The sequence below is a fragment of the Lucilia sericata genome, unplaced genomic scaffold, assembly GCF_015586225.1.
Source record: "Lucilia sericata isolate MDLA Ls3-8-SP2 unplaced genomic scaffold, ASM1558622v1 Contig000024F_arrow, whole genome shotgun sequence".
NCBI lineage: Eukaryota > Metazoa > Arthropoda > Insecta > Diptera > Calliphoridae > Lucilia > Lucilia sericata.
This window is the reverse complement of record NW_023994062.1, coordinates 1,193,921-1,219,874: the sequence shown is the minus strand read 5'-3', so window position 1 is coordinate 1,219,874 and position 25,954 is coordinate 1,193,921. Positions and strand designations below refer to the sequence as shown.

General features: G+C 35.8%; 1 protein-coding gene across 2 annotated transcripts in view; it reads right to left on the bottom strand.

Moving 5' to 3' along the window:
• The window catches only part of LOC119609481 (nucleosome-remodeling factor subunit NURF301), a 55,916-nt gene extending 41,035 nt beyond the window's left edge, over positions 1-14,881 (bottom strand). The window contains exons 1-2 of one of the 2 annotated variants that reach the window (XM_037964307.1): positions 14,386-14,881; positions 13,905-14,302 (exon numbers count right to left, since the gene is read on the bottom strand). In XM_037964307.1, coding sequence (XP_037820235.1) covers positions 13,905-14,166 — 262 coding nt within the window. In that variant the 5' untranslated portion in view covers positions 14,167-14,302; positions 14,386-14,881. The remainder of the gene's footprint in view (positions 1-13,904; positions 14,303-14,385) is intronic. The other variant, XM_037964300.1, reaches the window with a different exon arrangement.
• Between the last annotated feature and the right edge of the window lie 11,073 nt (positions 14,882-25,954).

Sequence of the window (25,954 nt, the reverse complement as noted above, 5' to 3'; positions counted from 1 at the left end):
CTTATTTTAGACCATTCTGAGCGTCAAAGTATTTTTCTGAAGGGGACCTTATATGGGGAGTAGGGTTAATTATGAACCGATCCATATACAATTTTACAAAGCGATTTAGGTTCCTGTAAAATATGTTCATCTCGAATTTCATCGCTATAGATGCTTCTTTTGGACAGTTATGAGCGTTAAAGTCATTTTCTGAAGGGGACCTTATATTGGGGGTAGGGTCAATTATGGACCGATCCTTATAAAATTTTACAATGATATAAAGGTTCCTAAAAAATATGTTTAAGTCGAATTTCATCGCTATAGCTGCTTTTTTTAGTCATTTATGAGCGTTAAAGTCATTTTCTGAGCGGGACCTTATATGGGGGATGGGGTCAATTATGGACCGATTCTTATAAAATTTTACAATAATATTAAGGTTCCAAAAAAATATGTTTAAGTCGAATTTCATCGCTATAGCTGCTTTTTTTAGTCAGTTATGAGCGTTAATGTCGTTTTCTGAGGGGGACCTTATAGGGGGGATATGGTCAATTATGGACCGATTCTTATAAAATTTTACAATGATATTAAGGTTCCAAAAAAATATGTTTAAGTCGAATTTCATCGCTATAGCTGCTTTTTTTAGTCAGTTATGAGCGTTAATGTCATTTTCTGAGGGGGACCTTATATGGGGGATAGGGTCAATTATGGACCGATCCTTATAAAATATTACAATGATACTAAGATTCCTAAAAAATATGTTTATGTCGAATTTCATCGCTATAGCTGCTTCTTTTAGTCAGTTAAGAGCGTTAATGTCATTTTCTGAGGGGGACCTTATATGGGGGCTAGGCGAAATCGTGGACCGATATTGCCCATTTTCAATACCAAACAAACTGCATCAATATAAAATATTTGTGCAAAATTTCAGCTCGCTAGCTGCTTCCGTTTGGACTCTATCGTGTTTTCAACAGACGGACAGACAGACGGACAGACGGACGGACATGGCTAGATCGTCTTAGAATTTAATGAGGATCCAGAATATATATACTTTTATGGGTCTTAGATGAATATTTCGATGTGTTACAAACGGAATGACAAAAACAATATACCCCCCATCTTTTTTGATGGTGGGTATAAAAAAACGGGTTATTCGATATTCAAAAAATCAATATTTAGAAAAAACCGATACTGGTAAAACAGAAAAAAAACGGGTTTAAAATAGGGTGATCGATTATTCGACATTTTCCAAAAACCGGTTTTCGAATAGTTCGAATAGTTGACATTTCAAAAAAACCGGTTGATATTTTTCAAATTCAGAAAAAACCGGTTAACCGGTTTTTCATAATAAATAAAAAAATATATGTTAATTTGAAGAAATTAATGTTTATGTTTAAATTTGATTAATAAAACATGGCCCGAAATGATTTTTAACAGTTTAACAGATTATAGCTTTAGATCTAGTCGTCTGATTTACATTATTTCTTTAATATAAAAAAAAAAAATAGGAAAAAAGTGGACACTTCTGTTAAACATAAGGTACTATGTAATCCTAGCTTATTCTAAAGCCCTTTTAGGAAATTTTCATAGGCATTCCAACACTTCCATAATATTTCAGCGGTTAATTAATTATTGTAGTTGGAATATAATCTTAAGATTAATAAAATTTTATTAAACAGTTATCAATTTTACAAATAAATTTTTTTAATTAATTAGGAAAATCAAAAAAGTTTAACCAATGGTGCTTTAGAAAAATATATCCTAGTTCCTGGACTCGAATATTTTTAAAATTTAAACGCGCTGTATTATTTACTTCAAAATTTCATTTAAATAATCTTTAAATACAAACCAAATAAAAGTATTCGAAACCGGTTTTTAAAAAGAGAAAAAACCGGGTTATTCGATATTCGAAAAATCAACATTTAGAAAAAACCGACACTGGTAAAGCAGAAAAAACCGGTTTTAAAACCGGTTGAAAAATCGAGTCGATCACCCTAGTTTAAAACCAGTTGAAAAACCGAGTCGATCACTCTATTACATATACAACATTGGCCATCACGTGCTGGTGTGACAAAATTAGTTATATCCCTACTGTATGTACATACAGTGGTGGAAAATATAATAGAAACGACTTTATTTTGGGGCGAAAACTAAATTTTCTCAAAAAGTACCTGTTAGAATGATGATTTGTATCTTAAATAAAAGGTATTTAGGTGTACTTTCGTATGAGTTTATAAGTTTTTTTGCTCCATCGTATTTTATTGGTATTTAAAACATTTGGCATTGGAAAAAATAATAGAAACGATTCACAGTATTACACTGGGGACATAAGCTGAGATTTCTTAAACAACTTTTTGCACTTATTTTTAAAAATTTTAATTATAAATGAAATTCTTAATATAAAAGTATACTTTTTTCTTTAATTTTTATGTTAACGTTTGTTTTTTCGAAGCTTGATTGACCATAGGGATCCTGAAAGCTGAATCAGAGGACCGACTTTCAAGTTTTCTTAAATAAAAATTTCAGATATTGAAAGAAATGTCTTCTAATGTTTAAATTATCTAAAAAAATAGTTTTTGAGAAGATTTCGAGAAGAAAAAGTTTTGAACCCACTTATAGATAAGGACAATCCACAGATTTTTGGGCCAAATTTCGAGCAATATTTCGCTAATTTGTAATTCGACCTGTTTTTGGTGGTTAAAAAGGGGCTTAAATATCAAAGTATATTGATGAACTTGTGAAATAATGCTAAAATAAGTAAAATTTAACACAAAAAGTTCACAAAACCCAAAAAATTTTAAAATTCAGTTTGAATTGTAGGTAGTCTACTGTAACGTAAGTTCAGATAAAATGCACCTTATCATATTAAAACATCAGAAAGGATATTCTTTGTAATTTTTTTTTCATAAAATAAACGTATTAGATTTTAGAAAAGGTAATGAAATAAAAAATATATTTTATTTCCCTCATTTAAAAACATTCTGTTTTATTTTTTTCAATAGATCGTATTGGGTCTATACTAGTATTAATTCCCAAACAGTACTATACCTAAATTTCAAATTAATTTTCGAAATTTTTTACATTTCTTGAAATTTTAGTTTTAAATTCATCTTATTTTACCTGTCCATCAAGATACTTTGATATTTAATCCCCTTTCTAACCACCAAGAACGGGTTGAATGGCCAAAATGTGAAATATTGCTCAAAATCGGGGCCAAAAATCGGTGGATTATCGTTATCAATAAGCGGATTCAAAACTTCTTCGACTCGAAATCTTTTCCATAACTAGTTTTTTAAGTAATTTAGTAATGTTAAGCAAAGTAAAAGAACTTTTTTGACTTTTTATTAAAAAAAAAATTTGAAAGTCGTGGCTCCAATTTTTCATAAATATTCCCTATTAACTAGGCTTGTTTGGTATTGAAAATCAGCAATATCGGACCAACAGAAAAAATATAGAAACATAAGAACTTCTTTTGGAAGTACTTCGTTTTATTTTTGATTAATGATTGAAAACATCTAAAACAATGTTCATTTTATGTAAACAGCATACATATCGCATATTTCATCGGCAAAATGTTGTCTGAAATTCTAAAACACAGAACTAGTTTCTGACGAATTGTATCTAAGTATATATTAGTATTTTATAGGTTCATATTAATATTATTTCGAAGGTATTTTATATGAGAGCTAGTAAACCGATATTGAACTATTTCATAGTATGAAAAAAATTGTTCACAATTGCTGTACAACCAAAATATTTTTGAACATTCAAATGATTTTCCACGAGTTTTCCGATTTAATTTGGGTATGATGACATCATGAACTGATTTTTAACCATTATATGGAGCAAGTTTAATCGAATTATTTTAATGGGTTTGATGTTAAATTTCGAAATTTATTATCCGAAATTTATTATCTAGCAGGGAATCTCTTGAAGTCCTGTTGGATACTCACTTTCCGGTATGTCAGCCCATTGAAGATAATGGAATAATGACTACCCTGGATCACAACACGACAAATCCCAGCTCTGTTATCATCAATAGAGAGAGAATTTGTTGGGCTCTTAACAGTTTTGATCCATATAAATCACCGGGTCCTGACGGTATTATTCCAGCAGACCTTCAGAAAAATGAAGATCTTGTGATACCATGGCTGCTTTTAATTTACAAGGCATGTCTAACAACGCTGTATATTCCTAGTACGTGGATGAGGTATAACGTTGTTTTCATTCCCAAAGGAGGGAAAGCATCACATACCAAACCTAAGGACTTCAGACCAATTAGTCTTGCGTCCTTTGTGCTCAAGACCCTAGAACGGGTTATTGATGTCCATTTGAGAATGACCATCCCACCGGAACGAATCTCTAAATCACAGCATGCATACACTAAAGGTAAATCTGTTGAAACAGCTCTTCATTCACTAGTTGGACATATTGAACGTTCGCTACTGTATAAGGAGTACTCTCTTGTCGCCTTTCTTGACATCGAAGGTGCCTTTAATAATGTTGAACCCAGTGCCATCCTAACTGCGCTAGGAGGACTGGGTGTTGACTCCCAGACTCAGTTGCTCATTGGGAAGCTATTGAGCAATAGGGTCATTAGTGCCACAATGGGGGGAGTCTGCGTCTCGCGACTTGCCAATCGTGGCGCTCCTCAGGGGGGAGTTTTGTCTCCCTTACTGTGGAACGTGGCTATGAATACTCTACTGTCTGAAATGGATAGCAGAAGAATTACGACTGTCGCTTATGCCGACGATGTGGCAGTGTTGATATCGGGTAAATTCCCCGATACAATATCTCGTTGTATGGAAACTGTTCTTAACTTATTGAGTAAATGGAGTGTTTCTTGTGGACTCAGTGTTAACCGACTGAAAACTGAACTAGTCCTTTTCACTAGGAGGTATAAAATTGATAACTTTATACCGCCAAAGCTGAATGGAATTAGATTAAAAGTCTCGGATCACGCAAAGTATCTTGGCGTAATCTTAGATTGTAAGCTATCCTGGAATGTGAATATTCAGAACCGGGTTAACAAGGCCAATGTGGCTACCTATACATGCAAGAAGGCAGTTGGTACAAACTGGGGCATCAACCCGAAAGGTATTAACTGGATCTTCAAGGCAGTAGTCAAGCCCATACTATTTTATGGGGTTATAGTATGGTGGCATGCCATGGAGCATGCTACAAACTGTGCAACCATCGAGCGCACTATGAGAAACATTGCAATCCTTATTACGGGAGCAATGAAGACAACGCCAACCAAGGCACTGTTAACCATGCTGAATTGGTTACCAGCTGACTTAATGGCCTTTCAACTCGCCCTTAACTCTGCGATCAGATTAAATGCCTGCGGCTCATGGTCTGAGTACAGAGATTACGGGCATTCTAGAATTATAAAACATTTCGAGTTATTACATTTGAATGTTGACTATTGCATTACGAAGCCCAACTTTGATAATCGCTTCTGCTTCAGGATTCCACATAGGAACCTCGAACTAGAAACTCACCCACCTCCAGGTGTAACGAGAGTCTACACTGATGGCTCCAAAAGGAGTGGTAAAGTGGGTGGTGGTTTCTTTATTGAAGGATTTGGTATTAGATCATCCTTTCGACTGCCCAATTACTGTAGTGTTCTTCAGGCAGAAATATCTGCTATTAAAAGAGCAGCGAATTGGCTAAGGTATTATCACATATCGGGGGATATATGTATATATACTGACAGTAAAGCTGCTATCAAGAATATAGCGGGTGTCTTCACGACATCTAGGTTAATCAGAGAATGCCGGGTATCTCTAAATGAGATAGCGAGAAATTCTAGGATAACGCTAATATGGGTCCCTGGCCATGATAAATGTCAGGGTAACTGTATAGCCAACGAACTAGCCAGGAAAGGTACAATGATGGCTGAGGAGGAAATAGACGCCTTTACTGGTATTTCCCTTACAAACTGTAAGGCACTTGTTCTTAATGAACTATATGGGAAAGCCCAAATCAGGTGGTTCAATGAAACCACCTGTCAAGTCTCGAGGTCCATTTGGCCCCTATATGATGCCAGCAGATCAAGACTACTTATGAGCTTCCGAAGGGAGCAGATACGGACTCTTGTATCAGTAATCACAGGACACTGTGCCATTGGCACTCACGCCAGGAGACTGGGTCTTGGATATAATGACTACTGCAGAAGTTGTCATAATGAGGAAGAAGATGAAACGATATCACATCTTCTTTGCTTTTGCCCCACGTTTACCGAGAGTAGGGAGAATCACTTTGGAGCTCCCTTTCTGGCTGGTATGGAGGAGCTTTCAGGGATAGGCTTGAAGAATATCCTATGCTACATAAATGAAACCGGTTGGTTTAGATCTGGAAGCAGCGAGTGAAATTATAACAAACTCCTGTGACCACTAGGGTAACACAACGGGACCAACCTTAAATGGACCCAAGTGAGCTGCTCATGAAGCAGCTGCCCTCGATACCGAACCTATTCGAGACACAAACCATCAGCATTAACAGAATTATGTTTAAATGCTAACAGAGCACTGTTAGGGTGTTTAGGATAAGGTGGGAGCATTCAAAATGGAATTTTGGACGCATTCAAATACCAAATAGACCACAAGCGACTAGCATAAAATGTTATAATTTTTAAGTCAACTATGGTCGTAAAGAGATTTTTTTAAAGGATTTAAAGGAGATATATTTTTTGTTCTTACATTTTTATGAGATAAAAAATTTTATTTTTGGGCTTTTGTATTAATGTGTCTATTGCCCTTTTTTAAGTTAATTTATTTAAGCCAAATTAGATGTATTCTATAATGCTACAATTTCATAAATATTCTATAATACTACAATTTTATAAAAATTACTTCTTGAGAATGACTTCAGAAGTAGTGAATTTGGAATCAAATAAAAAGAACATCCCTCCTATGACAAGCCTTGTTAAAATCATCACTTCTTCAGCTCTTTTTCAGTACTTCCATGGAGTAAATTCTACTTCTTTTTCGCTTATTTGGAAGTTCTTTTTTTGCTGGTACGTTGGCCATTTGAATACTAAACAAGACTTGTCGTCAATGAACATTTTTCTAGAATTTTAACGCCCAAGCTCCGAACCTACCCGGTTTTCAACAAACAGACTGAAATACGGACATCGCTAGATCATCGCAAAATCTTATAAGGACCCACAAAAACTATTTATTACATTTTGATTTCATATTGATTTCACTATAAATCGGAGTAGGTATAATAATTTCTTTTCAAATCGTTCCACATTATTTTAACAATAAACTAATATAGTTTCGTTACCTATATCAACAATAATGTTTTTTATTAGAATTTACTCGGGGGAGTTTTCCAGATTTTTCCTACCGAGCGCGTCCCCGGGTGGCGGATAGGGGGTGGTGATGGACCATCTGTCCTCTCCCAGCTTTAATTTCACTTAAGCTGAGGGAGGGCAGATTGTCCACCACCTGGGAATATTATATTCCCCGCGGACCAAAAAACTGGAAAAAAAAAAAAAAAAAAAAAAAAAAAAAAAACAAATATGGAAAATAAAAATAAAAAGATAAAAGTTACGGTGCAGGGCCTAAATAACCCAGTACCGGCGGCAAGTGTTGATCTACTCGCGAGTCACGTGTCGTCGTCATCCTGCAATCGTGAGCAGAATACTACTACGGAGGTGGGTACCTTGGCCTCCGTGGCGGACAATGCGTCAAGTGTACAGCATGCCGCTGGCAAAAATATAGGGGTGAAAGAGAAGGATGTACTCGGAGAGAGCTCTAAGCTACCTCAGCCTTTAAATATAGGTGAGGGTTCCGACTCTGAATCCTCAGATGATAATAATAATAATACCATTATAGCAAATCCCAAAAAGGATGAAGTAGAGCAAATGGTGAAAGAGGTGAGTGATAGCATAGCTAAACTACCTATTACTAAGAAAAGACTTTCTGGAGCACAGAGGAGGAAGTTGAAAAAGATGCTTCAGGAAATCATAGTTAGTCAATCCCACGACACTCCAAAGGAATCGGACTCTCTCACAAGATCTGAGGCAAAAAGGATCAGGTCACCCGAGGAGTTGACAACTGAGAATAAGCCTAAGAAGAAAAAGAGCTCCCCGTCTTCTAATACACAGTCGAAGCCAAGCCATACTTCACTCAAAGGAATCTCAAGTGAGAATCCTGCGAGTAAGGGTGACAACGCCAAGCCAGATATTCCGAAGACGAACACGTCGGCGAAATCAACCTCGAAGGTAAGGGAATCTCAAAAGAAGCCCCGAAAAACGAGGAAGGAGAAGCTAGACGGAGGAAAAGGTAAAGAGCCGCCATCTTACGCCAAAGTTGCCAGAAGTAGGCACCGGGACGATCTCTGCTATGCAGTTTACGATGCCGGTAATCCGACAGGCAAAATTCCAATAGACCAACAGAGTAAAATAGAAGACCTGGTCAACAATAAGATAGTGGACCATGCAATAGCTTCAAAGGGCAAACAACCAATAGAGAGCGAGAGCTGCGAGTTCAGCATGGGCGTGATGTTGATGAGGTTGGCATCTCACCAATGTGTTAGCACCCTAAAGAACTTGGTGGAAAGTATCCCTCCTCCCTGGGACGGCGCTAGGCTGGGACTGGCAAAGAAGAGCGAGCTTCCGGTGCTCCTAAAGTCCACTGTCTACATAAAAGGATGGGGCAGTAAACTGGCTAATGAACGTATACTGGAAATTCTTGGAGGTCAAAATGCTGAGCTGGCCGTGGAAAAATGGGATGTCTTTTACAGGAAAGAAGAACCTGAGGGAACTTTATTTGTAATAGGTATCGACCAGAAATCCATGGCTAGTCTTGCCAAGAATAAAGGTAGGGCTTACTTCGCCTCTAAATCTGTCATATTCAAAATTGGGAAGGTGCCGATTGGAAGGGCTGTTACAACAAGCCTCGAAAAGGACACTAAAAAACCTAAGACCACAGTATCCACTACTGATAACGTTGAGGAGTCAAATCCTAAAATCGAGGAATTTACCATTAACTCGCCAGAAGAAAGTGTAGTTGCCCTTTCCAAAATTGGGAAGGCGCCGATTGAAAGGGCTGTCAAAACCGGCCCCGACAAGGACACTAAAACACCTAAGACAGTACCCAAAGCATCATTAGCAAGTACTAGCAATGTTGAGGAGTCAAATCCTAAAAGCGAGGAGGAAATCACTCACCCGCCAGAAAACAGAACAGCAATGCTCTCCAGAATTGGGAATGTGTCTATTAAAAATACTGCTATTCCTATGCCTGATAAGGACACCGCAGTGCCATCAACAGTACTCACTGCATTAATAGCCACTTCAGGCTATCCGGAGGAGTCAAATCCAAAGAGCGAGGAGGTGACCACCAACTCGCTGGAAGACAGTTTAATGGATGACCATGATTGAGGTTATCCAAATAAACCTCCATCGGAGCGAGACAGCTACCAACGCTCTGATGGCTAAAATCAACACAGGTAAAATACATATAGCTTTAATCCAGGAACCTTGGACGATTCGCAACAAGGTTTCTGGATTAAATCACGTAAATTTCCAACTTTTCTACGCTGATACAGGATCTCGCCCGAGAACATGTATCTTATGTCACAAGAACTTATGTTTTCTCCTCTCAACAGGATTATCAACATCGGATGCAACGGTGCTGAAGCAAGGTCGAGGCAACATATACCTTGCATCTATTTACCTGCCTTTCGTTTCTCCGACCCTACCACCAACGTCGGATCTGATGAAACTGGTTGAAGAGGCACAAAGGAAAAATAAGAAAATTGTAATAGGTTGTGATGCCAACTCGCATCATGTAGCTTGGGGTAGTACAAACACCAATCGCAGGGGACAAGCCCTCATGGATTTCTTTAATACTAAAGACTTGATAACATTGAACTTAGGTAATAAAGCTACCTTCGTCAATAGAATCAGAGAAGAAGTATTAGATATAACTATATGTTCAGAAGAGCTTATAAACGAAATTCAGGATTGGAGAGTTTCGGACGAGCACTCCTTTTCTGATCATCGGTACATAAGATTCAAAATACTAAGGCCACCACCAAAGCCGATAAAGTTTCGGAATAAGTCTAAAACTAATTGGACAATGTTCGGGGCCTTACTAAAGAACCGTTTAGGTCAGGACACTTTTCAATGTCGAAATAAAGAGGATATAGATGCCAAAGTGGAAACGTTCACAAGTGCCCTGGTTGAATCGTTCGAGGACAGCTGCCCTCTGCGAGAGCGGAGATCTGCCCAGGAAAAACCCTGGGTAACTGGGGAGATCCGGAACCTTGGGAAGACTCTTCGCAAACTATTTAACCGGGCACGGCGTAAAAAGACCGCAGTATACTGGGATGAGTATCGTAATAAACTTGGTGAATATAAGAAAATCGTTCGAAGAGCCAAACGAGACTCCTGGAAACTTTTCTGTGAACAGGTAGATAGCGTAAATGAGGTATCGAAGATAAAAAAATTCCTATCCAAAACTCATGTCCAACCGGAATCTATGATCGATGACACGGGCAGGAGGCTTGAGGATATGGAGGAGACAATGAAACTCCTAATGGATTCTCATTTCCCACCCGGTATATCGAATAACATAGATGAACCGATATTGGAGGAAGGGGAGGGTAACACGGAAATAGTTATTACAACTGACATGGTTAAAGGGGCAATCAAGAGCTTTGCTCCCTATAAAGCTGCAGGGCCGGATGGAATTTTCCCGGCACTTTTGCAGATGGAGGCGGGACTGGTTTCCGTACATCTGTCACAGATATTCACTGCATGCTTAAAATTGGCATATACCCCAGTTAAATGGCAGGATGCAAGGGTAATATTTATACCCAAACCAGGGAAACCTAGCTATGCGACACCTAAGTCCTATCGACCGATAAGTCTTACGTCCTTCCTACTTAAAACCTTGGAACGGATAGTCGATAGCATGGTTAAAAGCAGCATACCATACAATGACCTTAAATATAAGCAGCATGCTTATGTAAAGGGACGATCGGTGGAGACCGCTTTAAATGAAGTTGTCCACTACATAAGTGAATCTTTCGATAGCAAACTGTATACACTGGCAGTATGCATTGACATCGAAGGCGCTTTCAATAACGTGCACACTGATACCCTTATCCAATCCCTAGACCAGTTTTATGTTGACCGGGTGCTCCGTAACTGGATCAACTACATGCTAAGGAACAGATGGATAAGCTGCGAGATGTACGATATAACTATCAGGAAAAAGGTATTTCGCGGTATACCACAGGGTGGCATTTTGTCACCTTTACTCTGGGTCACCACGATTAATAGCCTCCTAAGGACCCTAACCGAGAAAGGACTTAGACCTGTCTGCTATGCAGACGATGTCGTAATACTTTTAAAGGGAAAGGATCCAAATTACTTGTGTAGAAGAGCTGAGGAGGCTCTGAATACGGCCTTGAGCTGGGCTCAACCGAGAGGCCTCAATGTTAACCCGGCGAAGACGGAAATCTGTCTTTTCACAAGAAAGACAAAAATTTCTACATATACTGAACCTTGCTTCTTGGGCAAGAAGATACCGGTGACAGACAAAGTTAAGTACTTAGGTGTAATACTTGACCGGAAATTAAAATGGAGACACCACATAGAGGATAGGATCAACAAGGCACATCGGTGCTGGGCGATATGTAGGAGAACCATAGGCATGAAATGGGGTCTTAGTCCTACTATGACAAATTGGCTTTATAAAAGTGTAATTAGACCAATTCTAGCTTATGCTTCAATAATCTGGTGGACTGCTTTGGACAAAAAGTGTAATATCAAACTACTACAGGGAGTTCAGCGTACATGCTGCTTGGGTATAAGTGGTGCCATGTGTACTACGTCAACCAAGGCTCTGGAAACGTTGCTAGATATTCCACCCATTGAAACATATATAAGATATGAGGCGGCGCTTACAGCCGAACGGCTCTTTACTTTAGGCGAACTGGCCAAAAACGGTTATAGGACACGTCATCAATGTATACTGGACACATTGGAAGGTTATACACATTCATCGGACGTGCCTGATCGCATACCAGACACTGAATATGTCGGAAACTTTGAAACGCTAATCCCAGATAGAATGTCTTGGTCAAGCGGAACATTAGAGCAAATACCAGTAGGAATCCGTTGCTACACGGATGGCTCTAAATTAGGGGACAAAGTGGGTCTGGGGTTCTATATTGAAGACCCAGAAACAGAAATATACCACCGTTTACCTAATCATAACACAAGCTTCCAGGCAGAAGTACGAGCAATAACGGAATGTGTAAATTGGATTAGAATAAATATGGCGCCCACAGGGCTTAATATATTTACCGACAGCCAGAAGGCAATTTGTGCGATATCAGGTGATAGAATTAAATCTAAGACCGTATTGGATTGTAAGAAAGCTTTAACTGAATACTCTCCCAGAGGTAAGGTTCACATCATATGGGTACCAGGCCACTCGGGAGTAGCCGGCAACGAAAGGGCGAATGTAATAGCTTTAAAGGGAAGGGAGCTCGATGTAGTTAACCTGACAAACGCAAAACCATTCGACGCAACAAAAGCTGAATTAAAAATATGGATGAGAGAATCCCATAAGGCCTCTTGGAATAATGAAACGGTGGGTAGAACCACAAAGATTCTATGGGGTGACCCTGATGAGAGCAAGACGAGAAATCTTCTCAAAATGAGCAAGTCTGAGGTTAGTATGATGGTACGTATTCTCAGTGGACACACAGGATTACGAGCACATCTATACAAAATTGGACGTGCGAATTCAGACGAATGTAGAGCATGTGGAGAGGACAGTGAAACTCTGGAGCACTTTCTTTGCCATTGTCAGGCATTCGTCGAAGTTAGATCCAAGTATCTTGGAAGTGATGTTATTCCAGAAATAACATTCTTAACCAACACCGATTGGAAGATTCTTAGGAATTACGTCCAGGAAACTGAGTTTCTGAACATGGAAAAATAATACATTCAGTGAACAATTTTTTTTTTTTTTTTTTTTTTTTTTCTTGAATTGGAGCGCACAACAGGCCCGATAGTGGCCTAGGTGTATTTCTTCGGATTTGATGTAGTATACATCCTCCTATCAACCTACCTACCTACCTACCTATTAGAATTTATCAGGTTTGTCACATATTTCGATCGGAATGCTTTCATTTCCGTATTGTTTTTCACATTACATCATGATTATTTCGATCGATTTTGTTAAGCTTCTCCAAATTCCGAATTATGAAGTTAGTTCACAAAAAAATTAAAATTTTAATGATATCATTTAAAATTGATTCCGTTTAGCTTATCAAAACCAGAATCCTATTATACTACAAATGTCAATTCCACTTTAAAAACTGAAAGTGGTTTCATTTCGAAACAAAATTTCTGTTTCTGAAGAAGCAAACATACGAAAATAATTCCACTTTCGATCGGAATGGAATTCTCTGACAGGCATGTACCTATATTCGGGCATTGAGCGTCAACGAGTTAAATTGAAAAGTTTGTTTCTATCAGTGCGATTTATTTTTGTTCAATAAGAAATTGTTTAACAGTAAAACCTATAATTTGTTATGATAGTTGACTATGGTGTTTATAAAAATGTATAAATCGGACGTTTAATATTTTAATGTTTTTGTAGATAGGGCCTTGTTAATAAAATCGCTAATTTTTATTGAGGGATTTAATTTTTTTATTATGGACATTTATTTTGATGCAATACAATTTGAATGGCACTTGAAAATATGTGATTTTCACAGGAAATATATAAAATCCTCCACTAAAGAAAGTAATGTATCTACAATATTCAAAATTAAAAAGGATGAATTCAATAAATAAATAGCAAACAAGTCATCATATACACATATTTGTTGTATAAACGTCTTAAAAATAAACAAATTAAAATATGAATGTGAAATTATTTACTACTTACTTTTTCTACTGGAGTACGAGGTATTTGCATTAGATTTGCGGCCTCGTCCTCTGCTTTTACTTAACGATTTCCTGTTATTTCTACTTCCATCACTTTCTTGTGGCGATGAAGCCCGCGAGGCTGAAGGAGTGCTTAATTGTGAATCGCTTGTTTTGCTCAAGTATTTTGGTTTCTTCAGCAATTGATAATTAAATTTTGCACCAGCACGATCATTGGGAGTTTTTGGAGGTCTTCCTCTTTTACGACTTCCGCGACCACTCATATTTTTAATTCACAAAAATATTTTAACAAACTTAATTTTTATACACAAAAATCACTTGTCTATAATTTAGATTGTTTATAGCAAAGTTTTATCAATTACCAATATTATAGTCAAGGTAATGTATCTCATTGAAGTACTAAAATACATATAAATAAAAACAAACAAATAACTCAATCGAAAAATTTCAAACTTCTAATAATAAACAACTGTAGTTTTTACCTTTTATAAATTTTCAGTTTTTTTTATTTTTTATATTTTAGCTATAAAGCCACCTATTGCGACAAACCAATCCACATTACGAAGGTCCGCCATCATGGAAAATATTTTAACATTTTTTAGTATTGGGAATCATAAATTTATGAAGTCTTTTAGATATTTTTAAAAAGGCAGCAATCATTTATTGTTTTTTGATATTGTGTGACGGTATTAACTTTTATTTATATTTTTATTTGGCAATTTTCTACAAGAGAAAAAATTTTTCACTTTTAACTCTTCGCAGAATTCAGCAAAACTTATAATTTAAATGTTGGCAGCAGTGTAAACGTTGGCGTGATTTTTCTGAAGCAAGGCAAATGCTAAAGCGGGACGCATATACAACATTCGCTTTATGGAACTGTAAGCAAAACAACCCTTAGTTGCCATATTACGTTCTTTTTATAAAATCTATAGATATTGCCATAATTTAATTACTGAGTTTAATTTTCATCACTAATGCAGTCTTATATATTCTACAACTATTGGCATTTGTGAATAAACTCCGAAAAATAAAGCTTACAGATCTGTCAACTTTCAAACAGTTAAATCAATCATTCGTTGAAAAAAATCAACTATGTTGCCACTTTATTTACATTCATATGAGTTGGCAGCTCAGTTAATTCTTACAAGACAGTCCAAGGCAAGGCGAATTCACATAAGTCGGTGGTAAGATATAGGGTTCTATAAATCGACTTTCGAATAATCGAACAATCGACTTTTTGTCGAAAAAAGTCGAAAAGTCGAAGTCGACTATTTTGTTCCAAAAAAGTCGATAACTCGACTATCGTCTATGAAAAAAGTCGAAAAGTCGACTTTGTAAATAAAAGTCGAAAAGTCGAAAAGTCGAAAAAAGTCGAATAAAGTCGATAAGTCGAAAAAAGTCGAAGAAAGTCGAAAAAAGTCGAAAAAAGTCGAAAAGTCGGAAAAAGTCGAAAAGTCGGGAAAAGTCGAAAAAAGTCGAAAAGTCGAAAATAGTCGAAAATTTTAAAAAAGTGGAAAAGAGGTCAAAAACTCTAAAATAGTCGGAAAAACTCGAAAAAAGTAAAAAAATAGTCGAAAAAAGTCGAAAAAAAGTCGAAATAAGTCGAAAATAGTCAAAAAGTCGTAAAAAATCGAAAAGTCGGAAAAAGTCGAAAAGTTGAAAAAAGTCGGAAAAAGTCGAAAAAAGTCGAAAAGTCGAAAAAAGTCGGAAAAAGTCGAAAAGTCGAAAAAAGTCGGAAAAAGTCGAAAAGTCGAAAAAAGTCGGAAAAAGTCGGAAAAAGTCGAAAAGTCGGTAAAAATCGAAAAGTCGACCATATATAAAATACTAAAAGTCGAAAAGTCTAAAAGTCGACTTTTAAGTAAATGAAAAAGGTCGAAAAGTCGAAAAATCGACTTTTCATAAAATGGAAAAAGTCGAAAGGTCGAAAAGTCGACTTTTAACTAAATGCAAAAAGTCGACTTTTCGTTTCAACTATAGAACCCTACTAAGATATATTATTATAAAGGTGGAAGTACAACGCACATAAAGAAAACAACCCGACGAAAAATAAAACAAACCGTAACAGCTGTTTTATCTTTTTTTTTTGGTGTGGTGAGTTATTTTTGTTTACAAATATGTGTTTCTGCACGTGGAAAAGACGCAAAAACTCGTTTTCATTATTTACATTTTCAATATGTGTTTATGCACGTGGAAAAAATTCAAAAAAATTGATTTTCATGATTTACATTAAAAAAAATATTTTTGATCAATTAAAATATGTGTATAAATGTGGAAAGGAACAAATCTGATAAAATATAAATATATTTGGGATTATATCGTTACAGAATGCCTTTTAATAAAAAACATTCAAAAAATGTTACTATGGTCATATGTATATATAAAATGATATATAACTGCTATCGGACGATCTTGTGCACGATAAAAACCTATATAGAACTTTAAGTTGGAAGTGTAGAAATCGGATGGCATACATTTTTTTCCGGATTTCATCGTTCTAGGGTGTGTACTACAACAACAAACTTTATTTATTTTATTTATTTATTCATTCTATATCTTACAAAATAAATTTATAAAATATATTTACAAGGCGCCGGGTAACTAGACCATATGCGCTCACAAAATCAAAAAATAATCCAAGAGAAAAAATTTAAATAAAATAAAAATTTACAATTGAAAAAAGAGAAAAAAAAGAAAAATTAACAGAATCAATGGCAAGAAAAAAAAAAAAAAATAATAATTTACAAAAAATAACAAAAGCAAGTAATAGTCTAAAATTTAGTTTCTTTTTAAACATGTGAGTGTGAATAGATAAAAAAATTTTCATAAATATGGCCTTAAATCTCATGGATCTTGTGTTTCTTCAGGCTTCCTAGGATATCGGGTATGTTCTCACTCAGGGAACAATCAAGAATCTCTTCCAATGATTTATCAATTCTCGAAATAGGGCAATCCACTAGCAAGTGGGGAATAGAAAGGTCTACATCACAAGAGAAGCATTTTGGTGGATCAGTTTTCTCATAATAAAACCTTGTGTTATATACAGCCTTTCCAACTCTCATACGTGCCAGTAAAATACACTGGCTTCTGGTTAAATGAATGTTGTATTTGGGTCTGTTAAAGCGTTGGCCACGGATTGCGTTACAGGGATTCGATAAAACTTTGGGAAAGCATGGTATTTCAGTTATACTAGGTAGGTTTATAGTCTCCTTGGCAGCAATATCTGCGCATTCATTCCCTTGAATACCAATGTGTGAAGGTATCCAAATAAGAGTAATGTTGCAGTTTCCGCCATGACATAGTACATTTTCAAAAGACTTATTATGATTACTCAAGAGTGCTCTAGTGGCACTAAGACTATCTGTGCAAATCAAAGTTTCCTTCGCAAGTTCAATGGAGTATTCTATAGCACTTTTGATTGCCGCCATTTCAGCTGTAAAAATACCAGTGAAATCAGGTAAACGTTCCCGGCGAATGACGTCAAACTGAGATGATGAAATTTGTCTTACAATTGCATAGGATGTTTTACCATTCATATAAGAACCATCCGTAAAAAGTACAGTTTCAGGAGCGTATACCGAAATTCTCTCCGCCAACATTTTCCTGAAACACATTGGATTCATGGAGTCCCTATTATATACACTGAGACTGTCGTCAATGTTAATATAAACGCCAGTGTTATTCGTGATGATTGGTCTCTGTGGTATAGAAACTTCATTTCTTTCCAATAGGGATAACACGTTCCCAATAGAGCATGGTGGCGAATTAGTGGGACTTTCAATATACCTCCAAAAAAGTTCATGAAGTCCATCGGATTTTATAGTTATACCCCTTGCAGCAATTCCAACGGAGCTTTTTTCTAAAAGAGCTTGGAAATCTAAAAATTTTGCCTCATTTCTTAGTGACTGAATAGGTGTAGGTCTTAGTAAGCCAGATGCAGTTCTAAAACAGGTGTTAAGTTGGGTATTGATTTTAGAAATATTCCTCTTTGAAGTCCATCCATAAATTGTTATCCCATGCAAAAGTACTCCTGTGGTCAAAGATCTACATATATTCAACGAAGTTTCCATATGGGGCCCCTTATTACGGGAGCAAATAAGTTTTAGTAAGTTGTTCACCTTACTCAATTTGGTCTTCAGAAAATTTACGTGAGTATTCCATAGCATGTTCTTAGTAAAGTATATACCCAATATTCGCATTTGATCAGATATATGCAGGTCACATCCATTTAAGTGTATTTCATTTGAAACGCAGTATCGCTTTCTACATACATGGAGAATCTCAGTTTTTTCAATGGGGATAATAGCTCCCCTACTCTTTGCCCAGTTTTGAATTTCCCGATCCAACATTTCCAAGTTTTGCCGGACCGTTTCGGATTCACCAGATACAATAGCAAAAATATTATCAGCATATATCCCAACGTGGTCAATTCCAGGTAGATTTTCAATGGCCTTCGATAATGAGTTGGTATAAATTGTGAAAAGGACTACAGATAGTGGAGATCCCTGAGGAACCCCGTTATCCAAAGGCCGTGTTGTAGAGAAAAAACCATCTACTCTGACCGCTACTTTGCGGTTTTGAAGAAAAGATTTTATAAGCCTTAAAATTTCCCTAGGCATGCCCCATTCATTCAGTTCGAGTATAATGTAAGTTGACACTACGCGGTCAAAAGCCTTCTCAATGTCCTCTGAGAGTACTAAACTATGTTTGCCATTTTTGAGGTTGCCACGTAAAGTTTCCTCTAGATTATGACATAAGGTATGCACACCGTGTCTGGGTATGAAAGCGTGTTGTGTTGTAGATATATTCTCACGTGCAAAATTCCAAAAACGTTTAGACATAATTTTCTCAAAAATCTTAGAGAGTACCGGTAGTAGAGAGATGGGTCGATAGCCTTCCAGTTGGTTGGGGTTCTTACCTGGTTTTGGGATTGGTGATAGAATGGCTGTTTTCCAATCATGCGGATACACACTGCTGATCAAAATGTTGTTGTACAGATCACAAAGGCGTTGTTTCAGATTATCTGGTGCGTTTTTAACCATGGAATAAGTAATTTTGTCACGGGCAGGTGATGATCCCTTTAAAGTCCTCAAGACATGATTCAGTTCAGAAATATCAATCGCTCGTATCATAATCGCGTAGCGGTCACTGGATTGTTGTAATACATCAATATCGAGATTCATCTTCCCATCAACAATATCAGGGTCGAAAACTTGATCTGAACTGAGCGAACACCAATACTGAGCAAATTTCTCAGCAATCATCTCCGGGTGAGTAATATTATCATCGTCAACACATATGGTGGGAAAGTTATAAGTACCATCAGATCTTAAATTATTTACCTTTTTCCATAGAAAACGAATATCCATTACAGGGTTCAGAGAATTGAGAAAATGTTCCCATGTAAGCCTTTTCGCATTTTCACTCTCCTTTTTTACCATTGCACATGACCTTTTGTATTCCAAGCAATTATCTTTATTACGATGTCTTTTGAATAGTTTCCAAGCTTGCTGCCTCAAACGTATTAGTTTTGAAATTTTAGAGTTAAACCAAACGGGGTTATTCTTGTTTGGCGGTTTACGGCTGAGGGGAATTGCCTCATTCGCTGCTTTTCTTAATATTCGTTTGATCTGTGAAGCTTCCTTATTAATATTATCCGATCTTACAGACTGTTCAGTTATCTGAGTTGCTTTGGTGTTAAAAAGTGGCCAGTCCGCGTTTCCATCAAGGAAACGGGGAGAGAATTTTCTTCTTACTGTGTTGATATTGTTGGAAATTCTGATCGGAAAATGGTCACCAGCTTCTGGCAATGATAGACAAGACCAAGATAATCCAGGGGCAAAATCAGCACTACACATGGAGACATCCACAGCAGTGAGAGTATTTCTGGTGTTCAGCAAAGTTGGTGCACCATCATTTAAGACTATCAACCCATTATCATCGGCGAAGGTCTCCCACATTCTCCCGTCAGGAGAATTGGTATTTGAACCCCATAAAATATTCTGTGCGTTGAAATCGCCTAATAGTAAGTGGTGAATGTTTGCAGTAAAACGTATGTCATTTATAGAGGAAGTAGTCAATCTTGAAGTATGCTCCTTATAAATATTTATAATCTGCAATTTTAAACCACAGCTAATAATTACCGATTGGAACAACAAATCATCAGTTGATGTAGAGTGCTCTACTACATTTATACCATTCTTAATAAATAGAGCAATACCAGATTTTGCGTAAGTATATTCCTTGTTATGATGAAAAATCTTATATCCAGGAAGGTGTAGTAAGTGTAAAGTTTTATCAATAATATGAGTTTCCTGAAGTGCAATAATATTCGGTTTATATATAGCAACTAGTCTTTCCAAAGCATATTTGTTATTTATATACCCTTGAATATTCCATTGGAGAAGATTTATGCTAAAGCCATTATTCATGAAAAATTATTTATTCTTTACCTTTGAAGGTAATGTTTTCCTCAAAGTGTTCGGTGTTATGATGGTATTCAACTGGGGGAATTTCTTATATAATTGTGAACACGGAGTTGTTTCATTACCAGAATTATCCTTATTTGATCTTGGTGGGGTGTTTAAACCCAAGCCCTCATTTATATCTCTTATAACCATCTCCTCAGTAATGTTCTCATCGATTGGCATATTACTAATTTCCATATCATCTGTCGTATAATCGTCAAAAATGTCATCACTAACATGTGACCCAAATTGTAAATTGTCGTTACTAATATTTGAGTTATTTGTCTCAGAGGTGTGTGAAAAATTTAAAGATGTGTGGTCGAGTGTTTGCGATTGAGTTTCTTGTTGAAATATTTGAGAAGGAATAGTAGTTGAGTTTGCCGGTGTTATGTTGTTGTTTTCTGGTTGTTGAGTTGAGTTCTCTTCTGGTGTTATGTTGTTGTTTTCTTGTTGTTGTGTTGAGTTATTTTCTTTTTTTTCGTTTGTCGTTTTGTTTACAGTTGATACTTGTTTGGTTTTGTCCTCTAGTTGAGCCGTTGATTGTTTTGTTGTGATTTTGTCTTGTACTATGACTAGCTGTTTTTTGTCCTGAACAGGTGTATGTTGATCTTTGAAAGTTGCGTTTTCCGTAGATTTGCCATTTAAAACTTGTGCATATGTGATCTTCTTTGAAGTCTTTGGGGGAATAGGTTTGAGTGTGTTGATATTGGGGTTTTCGTTATAAATTTGCCAGGCTTCTCGAATACTGCATTTTCTGGTTATACGCAAGTAGTTCACTGACTTATGTTTCCAAAAAGTTGGGCAGTTCTGATCGTAAGAGGTGTGATCCTCTGTTTGGCAGTTGATACAGAATTTACGTGAACATAAGTCATGTGGTGTTGGGAAACCACATTCCTTACAATGTTCAATTAAGCGGCATCGTTTCTTTGTGTGTCCAAGCTTTTGGCAGTTCATACAACGCATAGGGTTGGGAATATATTCCTCAACAGCGATTCTTTCCCATCCAAGTTTCAGTGTGTCAGGTCTATGATATAAATCAAAAGTTAGAATAGCAGCACCTGTAGCAATATCGATGTTTTTTTCCTTTCTTGTTATTTTTCGGATCTCAATGACCTTCTGATCCCTAAGACATTCACTTAGTTCTTGCTCAGAAATGTTTATTATTTTTCTGGAGTATATACGACCCTGGATTGTATTCAGTGTTTTGTGCAAGGTGATCTTAACGGGAATAGTATCAATAAAAGATGCTCTGAGAAATTTTTCTGCTATTTTGTTGTCAGCTACTTTAATTAACAGATCGCCACTTTTCATTTCAATGACGTTCATTCGTTCGCGTGAGATGAAATTTAGTCCCCTCTCGACTTGAAATACGTTGTAGGATGATAGAGGTAAAACCTCCGTGTTTTCAGTAATCTGTCTGGTTGATGCAACCAGGTAGCGTGGGCGGTATTGATCATTTATATTCGGTTCCGGCAAGGGTACGAAATCCTCCGAGCGAGGTCTCTTTATCTTGGTACGTTTGTTCAATCCGGTTTCGGAAGCCAGCTCCCTAAACCGGTTGTTCGCTAGGGGATGAACCCCGTTCATTATACTCCCGAAACCAGTAATTTATATAAAAATTTGTCCAAAAAGCGAATGAAATAAATTTACCACACAATATACCAAGAATTGGCAAAAAAAAAACTCGATAAATTAAAAACACTTATCGATAACACAAAATTTGTCCAACTGCACGCGTCGCGAGAGTAAATACGTGTTTACTCGGCAATTGCCTGAATTTTTTTTTTTGACAACAAACTTTTTTTTACAAAAAATGTTACTATAGCCGTATATATAAAATGATATATAACTGCTATCGGACGATCTTGTGCACGATAAAAACCTATATAGAACTTTAAGTTGGAAGTGTAGAAATCGGATGGCATACATTTTTTTCCGGATTTCATCGTTCTAGGGTGTGTACTACAACAACAAACTTTTTTTTACAAAAAATGTTACTATAGCCGTATATATAAAATGATATATAACTGCTATCGGACGATCTTGTGCACGATAAAAACCTATATAGAACTTTAAGTTGGAAGTGTAGAAATCGGATAGCATACATTTTTTTCCGGATTTCATCGTTCTAGGGTGTGTACTACAACAACAAACTTTTTTTTTACAAAAAATGTTACTATAGCCGTATATATAAAATGATATATAAGTGCTATCGGACGATCTTGTGCACGATAGAAACCTATATAGAACTTTAAGTTGGAAGTGTAGAAATCGTATGGCATACATTTTTTTCCGGATTTCATCGTTCTAGGGTGTGTACTACAACAACAAACTTTTTTTTTACAAAAAATGTTACTATAGCCGAATATATAAAATAATATATAACTGCTATCGGACGATCTTGTGCACGATAAAAACCTATATAGAACTTTAAGTTGGAAGTGTAGAAATCGGATGGCATACATTTTTTTCCGGATTTCATCGTTCTAGGGTGTGTACTACAACAACAAACTTTTTTTTTACAAAAAATGTTACTATAGCCGTATATATAAAATGATATATAACTGCTATCGGACGATCTTGTGCACGACAAAAACCTATATAGAACTTTAAGTTGGAAGTGTAGAAATCGGATGACATACATTTTTTTCCAGATTTCATCGTTCTAGGGTGTGTACTACAACCACAAATTTTTTTTTTACAAAAAATGTTATTATGGAAGTATATATAAATTGATATATAACTGCTATCGGACGATCTTGTGCACGATAAAAACCTACATAGAACTTTAAGTTGGAAGTGTAGAAATCAGATGACAAACATTTTTTTCCGGATTTCATCGTTCTAGGGTGTGTACTTCAACAACAAACTTGTTTTTTACAAAAAATGTTATTATGGAAGTATATATAAATTGATATATAACTGCTATCGGACGATCTTGTGCACGATAAAGACCTATATAGAACCTTAAGTTGGAAGTGTAGAAATCGGATGGCATACATTTTCTTCCGGATTTCATCGTTCTAGGGTGTGTACTACAACAACAAACTTTTTTTTTACAAAAAATGTTATTATGGAAGTATATATAAATTGACATATATCTGCTATCGGACGATCTTGTGCATGATAAAAACCTATATAGAACTTTAAGTTGGAAGTGTAGAAATCGGATGGCATACATTTTTTTCCGGATTTCATCGTTCTAGGGTGTGTACTACAACAACAAACTTTTTTTTTACAAAAAATGTTACTATAGCCGTATATATAAAATGATATATAACTGACGATCTTGTGCACGATAAAAACCTATATAGAACTTTAAGTTGGAAGTGTAGAAATCGGATGGCATACATTTTTTTCCGGATTTCATCGTTCTAGGGTGTGTACTACAACAACAAACTTTTTTTTTACAAAAAATGTTACTATAGCCGTATATATAAAATGATATATAAGTGCTATCGGACGATCTTGTGCACGACAAAAACCTATATAGAACTTTAAGTTGGAAGTGTAGAAATCGGACGACATACATTTTTTCCGGATTTCATCGTTCTAGGGTGTGTACTACAACAACAAACTTTTTTTTTACAAAAAATGTTATTATGGAAGTATATATAAATTGATGTATAACTGCTATCGGACGATCTTGTGCACGATAAAAACCTATATAGAACTTTAAGTTGAAAGTGTAGAAATCGGATGGCATACATTTTTTTCCGGATTTCATCGTTCTAGGGTGTGTACTACAACAACAAACTTTTTTTTTACAAAAAATGTTATTATGGAAGTATATATAAATTGATATATAACTGCTATCGGACGATCTTGTGCACGATAAAAACCTATATAGAACTTTAAGTTGGAAGTGTAGAAATCGGATGACATACATTTTTTTCCAGATTTCATCGTTCTAGGGTGTGTACTACAACAACAAACTTTTTTTTTACAAAAAATGTTATTATGGAAGTATATATAAATTGATATATAACTGCTATCGGACGATCTTGTGCACGATAAAAACCTACATAGAACTTTAAGTTGGAAGTGTAGAAATCAGATGGCATACATTTTTTTCCGGATTTCATCGTTCTAGGGTGTGTACTACAACAACAAACTTTTTTTTTACAAAAAATGTTATTATGGAAGTATATATAAATTGATATATAACTGCTATCGGACGATCTTGTGCACGATAAAAACCTATATAGAACTTTAAGTTGGAAGTGTAGAAATCGGATGGCATACATTTTTTGCCAGATTTCATCGTTCTAGGGTGTGTACTACAACAACAAACTTTTTTTTTACAAAAAATGTTACTATAGCCGTATATATAAAATGATATATAACTGCTATCGGACGATCCTGTGCACGACAAAAACCTATATAGAACTTTAAGTTGGAAGTGTAGAAATCGGATGACATACATTTTTTTCCAGATTTCATCGTTCTAGGGTGTGTACTACAACAACAAACTTTTTTTTTACAAAAAATGTTATTATGGAAGTATATATAAATTGATATATAACTGCTATCGGACGATCTTGTGCACGATAAAAACCTACATAGAACTTTAAGTTGGAAGTGTAGAAATCAGATGACAAACATTTTTTTCCGGATTTCATCGTTCTAGGGTGTGTACTTCAACAACAAACTTTTTTTTTACAAAAAATGTTATTATGGAAGTATATATAAATTGATATATAACTGCTATCGGACGATCTTGTGCACGATAAAGACCTATATAGAACCTTAAGTTGGAAGTGTAGAAATCGGATGGCATACATTTTCTTCCGGATTTCATCGTTCTAGGGTGTGTACTACAACAACAAACTTTTTTTTTACAAAAAATGTTATTATGGAAGTATATATAAATTGACATATATCTGCTATCGGACGATCTTGTGCATGATAAAAACCTATATAGAACTTTAAGCTGGAAGTGTAGAAATCGGATGACAAACATTTTTTTCCAGATTTCATCGTTCTAGGGTGTGTACTACAACAACAAACTTTTTTTTAAAAAAAAATGTTACTATGGCCGTATATATTAAATGATATATAACTGCTATCGGACGATCTTGTGCATGATAAAAACCTATATAGAACTTTAAGTTGGAAGTGTAGAAATCGGATGACATACATTTTTTTCCGGATTTCATCGTTCTAGGGTGTGTACTACAACAACAAACTTTTTTTTTACAAAAAATGTTACTATAGCCGTATATATAAAATGATATATAAGTGCTATCGGACGATCTTGTGCACGATAAAAACCTATATAGAACTTTAAGTTGGAAGTGTAGAAATCGGATGACATACATTTTTTTCCAGATTTCATCGTTCTAGGGTGTGTACTACAACAACAAACTTTTTTTTTACAAAAGATGTTATTATGGAAGTATATATAAATTGATATATAACTGCTATCGGACGATCTTGTGCACGATAAAAACCTACATAGAACTTTAAGTTGGAAGTGTAGAAATCAGATGACAAACATTTTTTTCCGGATTTCATCGTTCTAGGGTGTGTACTTCAACAACAAACTTTTTTTTTACAAAAAATGTTATTATGGAAGTATATATAA